The 11,377-nt window shown below is 48.9% G+C and overlaps 1 protein-coding gene across 1 annotated transcript in view; it reads left to right on the forward strand.

The window, feature by feature from the left end:
• Positions 1-8,785, forward strand: part of osbpl7 (oxysterol binding protein-like 7) — a 102,611-nt gene extending 93,826 nt beyond the window's left edge. Inside the window, 1 exon segment of the mRNA XM_085966547.1 lies at positions 412-8,785. Within this exon segment, the coding sequence (XP_085822673.1) occupies positions 412-520 (109 nt within the window). The 3' untranslated portion in view covers positions 521-8,785.
• Positions 8,786-11,377: the final 2,592 nt, after the last annotated feature.

The raw sequence follows: 11,377 nt of genomic DNA on the forward strand, positions 1-11,377 counted from the left end.
AGAAACCACCTGAACTTTAAACTGAATGACAAAAGTCAGGCTTTTATAATGTCAGTTTCACCCCCTTGGGTGTCTTCCGTGGTTTTCAATGAATTTTCAGCAGCGGCCAAGCAAATATCAGAACTGAATCGCTCCCTCTGCCCCGCCCCTCCCTCTGCACATTTTTTACGTCCACCCGAGGGGGCAGATGGGGGCCTCAGTTCAACGTCTCATCTGAAAGACGGCACCTCTGACAGTGCAGCACTCCCTCAGTACTGTATCAGCCTAGATTTTGTGCTCAAGTCTCCTGGAGCAGGATTTGAACCCCACCGCCTTCCGACTCCGAGGCGAGAGACTGTGCTGCCCACTGAGCCATGGTTAACACCTTGTTGGATGGTAAGTCTATTAATATATGCTATGTCACCCTTCCAGGAAAACTATTGATACCAATGGAAAGGAATCCTGGCTGAGCAACGGAACTTACTGGGAGCTGAAGAAAGATCCTGGATTCTCAAAGGTGGACAACCCGGTGCTGTGGTGAGAACACGGTTACAGGCTGTGCTACATCGAAGGCCTTTACGCCTCTTCTTACTTCCGCCCTATCCCCAGACCCTGCTTCTCAGGGATACCTCTCAGTAGGTGCCTTAAGTTTTATATAAGCGAGCACAATTGGCCAGCACACAACTGTCCAAGGCAGAGACTTGTACCTGCTGCTAAAAGAACGCCCCCCTCGCCACTCTAAAGCAAATCAAAGGAGTAGGGGTGTCTCCAGTTCTCTCAAAGTGCATTATTTAGACATACACTAAGGTTGCTGCACTTGCTACCCATGTCACCTGTCTTAATTGTGACGTGTGCACGTCCGTCCTCGTTTGTACTCCACCGACATCTTTCACTTTGAAAGTTCCACACGCCGAGTCCCATGTAAAATCACCTTCTGACGTTTTACCAAACTGCTTGTTTTATGAATGATTTTAGTTTTTGAAAAAAAATTCAAAAAAAAAAAAATTATTGTATATTTTATTGCTGGTTCTGGAAGACAAGTTTTCATTTTATAATTTACTTCAGTGCTTTTTGAAAGGTCTGACTGGTTACATGACGCCTTTTTTATAATATCGTTACCTGGATTCGGCATCCACACTTCATCGGGTAAAAGTTTGGTTTGGAGCAGTCTGTGATGCAGCTTTTTGGCATGGTGGCGTTCGGCTGTGGGCAAGAATCCCGAAGGCATTCTCCCTGCTCTCTACTCAAACTTCCTAGAACTGACAATACAACTGAATATTTGGGAATGGTACTGCAGCCTGATCCCACTTGCCACCAGCCCACCCCAGTAGACTTGCGAGATTGAAACGGTATATTGCACAAATCAACAATGAGCATTCAGTGCTTTAAGTGTTGTAGCACTGATTTAAAAGATCTCTCTTTTTTTTGTCTGAAGGGATTATTCATTTGCATGAATAAAGACAGTGTTTCACTGTGGGAACTGCCCTGGCTGCACAAGGCACAAAGTGAGTGTTGCATCTTGTGCTGCAGTCTGTACCGGTCTACAAAATCCCTGGGAGCAATGAGAATTGCAATAGCAGCATATTTTCCAGGGGGGAGCACTGGTTTTCTGTTGTAAAACAACACTTATTAAAGCAATGATTATTTGAGTTTTTTTTTTAAAGATTATTTTCAATCTTTTCAAATACTTGCACAGAAAACATAGTTTGAAATGTCTTTTGAAAGGCGGAATAAGCACTGGGAAGTGAAAAAGAACACCTTAAAAAGACACGGGGGTCCTCTTTTTTTTATAAACACCCCATTACACCGACAACAACTTGCATTTGTACATTATTCCTTGTATACAGAGAGAGAAAGAGAGAGCTGTCTCGGAGCACATTACAGGGCAGTGGTTAATAGGTGAACACTGAGCAAGAGTGAATGATCAGGAGGGAGTGAAGGCACAGTCAAAAGAGGGTCTGTAGGAGGCTAATAGCACCAGGAATTCTGTTGTGCATAAAATTGACAGGCACCGGAGGACTGTCCCGTTCTAGCTCCGGAGGACTGTCCCGTTCTAGCTCCGGAGGACTGTCCCGTTCTAGCTCCGGAGGACTGTCCCGTTCTAGCTCCGGAGGACTGTCCCGTTCTAGCTCCGGAGGACTGTCCCGTTCTAGCTCCGGAGGACTGTCCCGCTCTAGCTCCGGAGGACTGTCCCGTTCTAGCTCCGGAGGACTGTCCCGTTCTATATTAATGCTGTACGGATTGAGCAATAATGCAAGAGATTAGGTGACACAGTGACATCACAACACACTGTGTTCTTTTACTTCAAGGGATCAAGGATTTAATTACTGCCAGGATGCCCTGACTGGGTGGGATCTCTGTGCTAACCTTAGCAATGTGTTTAGACACAAAATGGCCCCAATTTTAACTCCAGGTGGATTCCCCGCTCAGGCTCGAGTTAAAATTACAGTCGGGTCTCAATGATGCCATCGGGCCGCAACATGCCTATGTAAAGAAGGACGCCGTTGGCTCCAGGCGTGTGTCCTTGCTGCCCGCTCAGGAGAGCAAGTTAAACTTGCAGATGTTGCGATCGTGGCGGCTTTCGGACAGTTAAGAGCCCGGGGCGATTTTAACCACCCACCCGCCAGGTTTCGGCTGAGCGAGTAGGGTTAAAATGAGTTCAGGTGGTCTCGAAGCAATTCCTCGGGATGCACCAGCATAACACAAAGAAAAGGTCACAAAAATAAATTCCGTACCACACAGAACGTGGCAATTTCATGTCAGTAACAGCCCGTAATATCCTGTTGGCACCATGGAGCCATACTCCAGGATAGAGTCGGTACCATCGAAGTGGTGCATAGTGCTGCTGCTTCATCTCATTCCTGTCGTGAATTCTGGCTTTTTCTCACTCCAACCTGTGCAGTTGTTTGCACCAATTTCATCCCCTGTTCCTTAGTGCCGGGCCCCGCTCTCTGCCCTGCCTACCTGGCCCTGCTCTCTGCCCTGCCTACCTGGCCCTGCTCTCTGCCCTGCCTACCTGTTCCTTAGTGCCGGGCCCCGCTCTCTGCCCTGCCTACCTGTTCCTTAGTGCCGGGCCCCCCTCTGCCCTGCCTACCTGGCCCCGCTCTGCCCTGTCTACCTGTTCCTTAGTGTCGGGCTCTGCTCTGCCCTGCCTACCTGCTCCTTAGTGCCGGGCTCTGCTCTCTGCCCTGCCTACCTGTTCCTTAGTGCCGGGCTCTGCTCTGCCCTGCCTACCTGTTCCTTAGTGCCGGGCCCCGCTCTCTGCCCTGCCTACCTGTTCCTTAGTGCCGGGCTCTGCTCTACCCTGCCTACCTGCTCCTTAGTGCCGGGCCCCGCTCTGCCCTGTCTACCTGTTCCTTAGGGCCGGGCCCCGCTCTCTGCCTTGCCTACCTGTTCCTTAGTGCCGGGCCCCGCTCTCTGCCCTGCCTACCTGGCCCTGCTCTCTGCCCTGCCTACCTGTTCCTTAGTGCCGGGTCCCGCTCTGCCCTGCCTACCTGTTCCTTAGTGCCGGGTCCCGCTCTGCCCTGCCTACCTGTTCCTTAGTGCCGGGCCCTGCTCTCATCCCTGCCTACCTGTTCCTTAGTGCCGGGCCCTGCTCTCCTCCCTGCCTACCTGTTCCTTAGTGCCGGGCCCTGCTCTCTGCCCTGCCTACCTGCTCCTTAGTGCCGGGCCCCGCTCTGTGCCCTGCCTACCTGACAGCAGCTCGCTTGGATGCAGGCCAGCAATCTTAAATCTATCACTGCTGAGCTGTACTGGCGAGCGGAACTTGCAGCCTGCCTGTGGCCTGCAATCAGTGGCGACTGCACGGCCATAACTGGCGCTGCAGATGCCTGTGACCTTTGACACTAGTCGTGTTTTGCCTCCAGAAGAAAGGAACGGAACCCCTTAAGAAGTGGTGTTTCTGTCCTCCGCAGGCATGTATAATGTCTCCTGCCTCCACCAGCACATACGCCATCGCCTTGTATTACAGCACGGCTTCGAGAGACATATAAATGAGTATAATACAGTGTAGATGATATAAAATACTGGTGCTTGCCAAATTGTTGCTACGTTATATTGTGGAGCCACTTGAAGTTTTGCAGCATTCTGCTGTGGCTCCCAGTGATCAAGAATCCCTCCACCCTGTCCCATTGCAGAGTGGAATTCAGGGCACCAGTGCTAACGGGGAAATGACCACCCAGGCACAAATATGTGTACGCGCAGTTACTGAAGATTCTCGTACCCAGCTTTTAATTTTCCGGCCCTGATGTTAGGGAAGCTGTAGGCCAGCAGAGAACACTGTACGGTCTCCAGCCACCAACATAACAGTATATAGCGTTGCACAGAATCTAGCATTGGCGGCACTTGTGAGGCCCTTGCTGAGGTTCAGTGGACCCGTGTGAAGAAACTTGTATGTGCTGTCGCTGTATCTGATTTAACACTGGGCGGGGGTGGGGGGGGCCTCTGATGGTGATAATGGAATTCCAGATCAGGACTGGTACAACTATCTCATTCTTCATGGTGTGAAGTTGTAATACTTACCTACAGTATCAAGAGTATTGTATCTTTATGCTGGATTGAGTAAATTGTATGATCTAGCTCTCCCTAGTGGCTTTATCCAGTCAGTAATTGAACCAGAAGGACCACCAAGGCCCCAGGTTCAATCTTCGGCCTGTGCCGGGTTAGCTGACCTCGGGTTGGGGTATTAGAATTGGTTCCAGCAACTGTAGGTTAGGGAGGGGGAAAGTCAGCCCAGGTGCCCACTCCCGATCGCAATCCATTGACCTCTTGCTGGAAGTGCACGTGCGTGGACATCAGGTGAGGACTGGGCGGAGCTCCGCTGCTGATTAGACTGGCAACGCTCCCTGTTGAGTGTTTAATCATCAGTATTGGCCAAGGCAGTCATAGCAAGAGGACGGGTCGAATGGTGGTTCAGCAGCATTACATCCTGAAATTCACTGTTCTGAAATGCACGCTTCAAGAGTTACACCAAGATCTTACACGACTGAAGTACTTCCCAGTATATCGAATGTTAGCACTTACAATTAAATATTTAAGTCGTAACAATATATTAATATGTTACTTAACTATTCTTGGAAGCTAGTGCTCATATTTAGAATTATTTATAGAGCATTACAAAGTTTGGCCTAGAAATTGAGTGGGGTTAGCGCCCATTTTGAGGCGCTAGAGGGCCTAGCGCCGCAAGTACAGCCGATTGAGAAATTCACTTGGGCACTGCCATCGGCGTTAGCCGGTTGCGCTGCGCCGGCACCGATGATGTCATCGGTGTGCGCAGCGTCCCGGTTGCCGTGGCAACGCGCCCGAACGCCGAAATTGAGTTGCGGCCGCCTCGCCCGTGGCAGCCGCAACCAACGATTTTTCAGAAGTTCGCTACGGGTCTTAGCGCCGGCGCATTAAGGTCGTGCGGCGGCCGGCCGCTTTCCCGGCGGCCGCCTGCCCGCACCTTCCTCCTCGGACTCCTCCAACACCCCCCCGCGGCACAGATGCGTGTGGGCCGCGAGCCCGGCACTTCTCCGAGGTGCCGGGCTCATTTTTCTCCACAGATCAACGGCCAGCGGTCGGGTGCAGGCAGCTCCTCCTTAACGGAAGGAGGAGGCCTGCACTTCCCCAGCCTGCCGCACCGCATCGGGTGCCGCAGCGGCGGATTAGCGCCGCAATGCGGCAGTCAGCGCCCATTGTGAGGCGCTGACACCCTCCAGTAGCGCCGGCAGCCGTCTGGGCGCGGCGTTACTGAATTTTTGGCGCGCGCAGGGGGACTTAGCGCCGGCGCTAAAGCCCTGGCGCGGCGCCAACTCAATTTCTAGGCCTTTATGTTTTTAACAGTTAACATTTTATTTTTCATGTGGGGGGCATTTATCTGATCTTAAACACCTACAATTCTTTGAGTTTAGTTTAGCCACTAAAAAACAACCCCTCCATTAATGTGTTAATTTGAGTTTGAGTGTCTGAATATAATTTTTAAAAAATCATTCCTACGTTAATAATCTTGAATTGTTGGGTTGGAAAAAGAGAAGCTGCCCCTCAGCCGGGGCAATTGTGGCAGGGTTAGGGTTCGAATTATCCTCTGTCCCTGGAGCTTGGGCAGGGGAAGAATCAGCCAGGCACCCTGTTCCTGATGGCGCTCCCGTGTTTCCTCCCGGACACCACGCAGAGCGGACATCGCACGAGGACAGGGTGTAGATTCCACCTCCTGGTAAAATATCCAACTGATGCTCACTGACCAAGGCTTGCAGTGAAGAATGATCACTTGGGCCTGCCCGTGCCTGCAGAATCCTATCCCTGTGCGAGTAAGCACAAGGAGGGTGTGGGAGGTGTTTGGCAGTAGGATGTTAGCAAATTCTCTCTGATTTTAAATGCGAGTATACCAGACAATTGCAGTGAATAATCGTGGATATCTCACACCAATTTTTTCATATCTTCCTACCCGTCACATGATCAATAACTTGCCGCTTGAACCCGAGCGTCGTAAAGATGAATAAAGAAAATGGATTTTTTTGCTGCACATTTACAGCACTTTCTAGTCAGGAGCTGAAAAGAGAAAAATTTAAGGTATTGGATGAGACCCTTTATTAGACGAGGAACTGTGGAGAAGGGTGGGGGGGACCTTTGCTGTTGCTGCCCTCTGGTGAACCAAGATTGCATGAAGATGCAGAGAGGGAAATACAAAAGAAAAAATATTAATAAATGAACATTGGCTGACTTAGAATTTCCTTCTGGTTATGGCAGTGAAGGTTCCTACTCTCACACCATGGTCTATCCCAGTTGTAGGTACTTTAGTGTCTGACCTGAACATCTTGGATGTGTTTTTGCTAATGCAAAATGGAATATAGCAAATGGGCAGCGTGTTTTGCACTCCGCCCAATTTTTCTTTTCCGTTGACTTTATCCACAACCACCGCGGTTCGGTAATAGTTTGACAGGTCTTGTATGTGGAAGTGGATCACAGATGCTTCTCGTTGAACTACCTTTGCTCACTTGATCCATTATTGCTTTAAGGCTTGCAAGGTGATGCCCATTTCGTCACTAATGAGCCCGACATTGGCTCAGCTGCAACTTAAAACTCTTGATCACGTCATTGGTTTTGAAATACGTGACCGCTGACCATAGAGCAGCTCAAAGTGAAGCTACACATGCTACCAAAGAAGGAACAATCTACTGCAATGTCTAAACTTTAGGCTCCTTTGATATCCTGGTCAAAATTAGTCCCTTTTTTAAAAACAATCCTGCTCGTGGATACATTTTCAAAGCCTGCTTTCGCTGTAATGGCATCCAGAATTTTTTTTGACCTTACTCTACCCCTGCCCACCATCACCACCATTTTACCTCTCCACCCAAAACTTGCAAGTAATGGTGGTGGGGGGAGGGGGGTATACATATGACCTTCATATGGTAGGTTCTTTAGGAGTGAAAAATCATACATCAAGCAGATTTGATTTTGGACACTTTTAGATCCCACTCCAAGGGAGGGAGGATAATGTCTCTGTAGGCCAGTGGTTCATTGACCATTGTTTCCGTGCCTTGCTCGCTACAGTTGTTACAAACTTTTTTTCTTCTGGTTCAAGTGCCAGAATCAATTATTTTCCATGATAACACAAGAAGGTACATAATATGAAAAGACCCATTGGCTGGTCACACCCATTCCAATAAACTGGGTACAATTTACACTGTTCTAGAGAGTCTTTCCCATTTGCATTATTTCCGAAGAGGAGTGAATAACTACACACAAAGCTCCCTGAAATTTCTGCCTGACACGTGCACACACACACCCCCTCTTCCCCCAACACCCCACCATGGTAAGGTGAAACTGCACGATGTCTCCGTAACCTTACAATCTATATTTTTCAATGGTAAGTGACTGCATTTCACAGATGACCTATGGTCCCAGCAGGACTGGGACCACAATAGTATTTCATCGCACATTATCCCTGTTACCACATACTCATACAGTACTTTTAATAAAAGAATCATTATATCATTAGCGACATGCCATGGCTGGTGGTGGGGGGGGGGGGGATTGATGGGGACAAAGCTTCTTCTATCCTCGAATGTCACTGGTACTGAGACTTACCAATGTTACCCTGCGGCTAGATTCTGTGATCACGGTTACAAAGAAGGGTACTTTGTGAGAGATTACTCCTGATTTGGAGTCTCAGTGTATAGGGAAAATGGAGCTTGGCAGTCAGTGCCCCTGATTCATGGCGCTCCTAGTTTCCCAGTGATTACATTTAAATCACTTTTCTCTTTATGGAAGCTGCTGCTGTGTTTTTCCAGCATTTTCTGTTTTTTTTTTATATACAAGAAAACACAATGAGAAAAGGCCACTTGCCCCCACAAGCCCATTTCTTCTACAGACTCTATACCATCTGCTATACCCTGAGCTGTGCCCCAACTTATTTAATACCCTGAAGAACTGTTTCTCTGAGTTTATCTCTACCTTCCCCGTGGTAAAGCCAATTCTCCAGAATGGGGGTGGGGGGAGGGAGGTGGAAACTGGACAGATCCAGGCACGGAAACAGCTAGCTGGGGTCAGTTGAAATGTTAGAGCAAGTCTGGAGCTTGTGGAAAAGAGAGGTCATGTCATTCTGTCTAAATTATGAATTTTAGAAAATCTTTGTATAATTTGGGGAAATAATGATTGAAGCAATATACAAATGGGTCTTGTGTAATCAGGAGTTTTGCTTATACCTACTTTGTATAGAACTAAATGAAACCCCTGAGCACAGTCTGACAAGATGTTTAATAAATTATTAAAACCTTGTACTTGGCACCTTCAAAAATGTTTATTAAAAACATAATCCTGTCTCAAATTCTTGAGTACTTGTAGTTTTTCTTTTCCCCTCTCCCCAAAGATGTGAGGTGACCAGGGTCTGCCCAAAGGTGTGTGTGGTTAATTATATCTTTCATTCCCCATCCTTCAACTTTCTGCCCTGAAGACATGGATTCAAACTGGGGAATAGTTCTACAGGCACTGGTAGCGCTCCTGTGCCTTGCTCAAGTGGCCATTCTTCAGGAGTGAGTCTAGAAGGTAAGTCGTATTAAGGGAGGCTATCACTACAGCTGATTTTGATTGTGTCCTTGCATCCAAGTTTTTCTAGCAGACGTCAATTAGAAACATGGGAGTAGGCCATTCAGCCCCTCGCACCATTCAGTTAGATCATGTACCTTAACTCCCATCTACCCGCCTTAGTCCTGTAACCCTTAATACCCTAGCCTAACAAAAATCTATCAATCTCCATTTTGGCATTTTCAATTGACCCTCCACCCCAACAGCATTTTAGGGGGAGAGAATTTCAGGCTCCACCACTGGCAGCTGTGCCTTTAGCTGCCAAGGCCCTAACTCTGGAATTCCTTCTCTAAACCTCTCTTTCCTCCTTTTAAGGCGCTCCTTATAGCCTACCTCTTTGAGCAAGCTTTTGGTTATCTGCCCCAATATCTCCTTCTGGGGCTCGGTGTCAAATTTTGTTTGATAATCGCTCCTGTGTAGTGCTGTTGGATATTTTACTCTGTTAAAGGCGCTATATAAATACAAATAATTGTTGTTTCTGAAGTGGCAATTCTATGGTTTTCACTCTGCCACCTACCACCCCCCACCTCCTCCTCTTTCCCCCCCCCCCCCCCCCATATCCTTTAGTCCAAGGAGAACAGGTCAGTTGTACCCTGCCTTCCCTCTCGGCTGAGTTCAGCTAACTCGGCAATTTCCAATGGAAGTGGTTCAGTAAATGTGCTGGTTTTTCTAATGCTGAATCTATCCTGCTTTTATTGTGGGACAGATTGGGGAACACTGCAAGTGCAATTGCAACAAAGTTGTGGCCGCCCTTCCTGATAGAAGCGCCCCCTGGGCTATGGGGGGGGGGTGTTATTTCTGAACCTTCAAAAGCTTCTTGGCTATTTAATTGATGACATCTCCACCTTTCCCCCCCCCCCCCCCCCCCAAATATATTCTTGACTGGGCTGCTTCTCCTGGATAGTTCGCTAGTAAACTGGTGTAATCTTGGCGTGCAGGGGAGGAAATTGGGTGGGGAGTTGTTCCGTCAGCTACCCGACACCCAACGCCATTTCCAGGATTTCCTGCAGAAAGTGATGTCAGTCGTATAATACTCCCACTCAAATAAGGATATGATAAGATGGAAATGACAGGAAATACATCATATAATGTCGTCCTCTCATTTACTTCAAGCAGCACATTGCCAGGAATGGTGTTCCTGGTGTCCAGCATTGTTCTGTGCCACGGTGGAGGTTAGAACATAAGAAATAAGAACAGGAGTCGGCCATTTGGCCCTTTGAGCTTGCTTTGCCACTCAATAAGATCATGGCTGATCTTCTACCTCATCTCCACTTTCCTGCACAATCCTCCCTTAATAGTTAAAAATCTATCGATGTCTGTCTTGAATATACTCAACTACTGAGCCCCCTCTGGGGTAGAGAATGCCAAAGATTCACCACCCTCTGAGTGAAGAAATTTCTCATCTCAGATTTAAAGGGCCGACCCCTTAAGTTGGTTGGTTGGGGGGTGGTGATTAACTTGAATAATCAATGTACCTTAGTCAATGCAGGAACAGGCCTGTCATTCATCCTCGGTGGAGTATTTGCTTACACTAAACATCCGTAAGACAAAGGTCCTCTACCAACCTGCCCCCGCCACACACTACTGCCCCCCCCCCCCCCCCCCCCCCCCCCATTATCAAAATCCACGACAAGGCCTTGGACAACGTGGACCACTTTCCATACCTCGGGAGCCTACTGTCAACAAGGGCAGATGTCGACGATGAAGTCCAACACCGCCTTCACTGTGCCAGTGCAGCCTTCGGTCGCCTGAGGAAGAGAGTGTTTGAAGACCAGGACCTCAAACCCGGCACTAAGCTCATGGTCTACAGGGCAGCAGTGATACCTGCCCTGCTGTATGCCTCAGAGACATGGACCATGTACAGCAGGCACCTCAAAGCACTGGAGAGGTACCACCAACACTGCCTCTGCAAGATCCTGCAAATCCATTGGCAGGATAGGCGCACCAACGTCAGTGTTCTTGCTCAGGCCAACATCCCCAGCATCGAAGCTCTGACCACGTTCAATCAGCTCTGATGGACGGGTCACATTGTCCGCATGCCCGACACGAGACTCCCAAAACAAGCGCTCTATTCGGAGCTCCGGCACGGCAAGAGAGCCCCAGGTGGGCAGAGGAAACGCTTCAAGGACACCCTCAAAGCCTCCTTGAAAAAGTGCAACATCCCCACCTACACCTGGGAATCCCTGGCCCAAGACCGCACAAAGTGGAGGAGAAGCATCCGGGAAGGCGCCAAACACCTTGAGTCTCTTAGCCGGGAGCAAGCGGAAGCCAAGCGCAGGCAGCGCAAGGAGCGCACGTCAACCCAAGCACCCCACCCACCCGCCCCTTCAACCAC

The sequence above is a fragment of the Somniosus microcephalus genome, chromosome 24 (assembly GCF_052327205.1).
Source record: "Somniosus microcephalus isolate GS21.2 chromosome 24, FLI_Smic_1.0, whole genome shotgun sequence".
Lineage (NCBI taxonomy): Eukaryota > Metazoa > Chordata > Chondrichthyes > Squaliformes > Somniosidae > Somniosus > Somniosus microcephalus.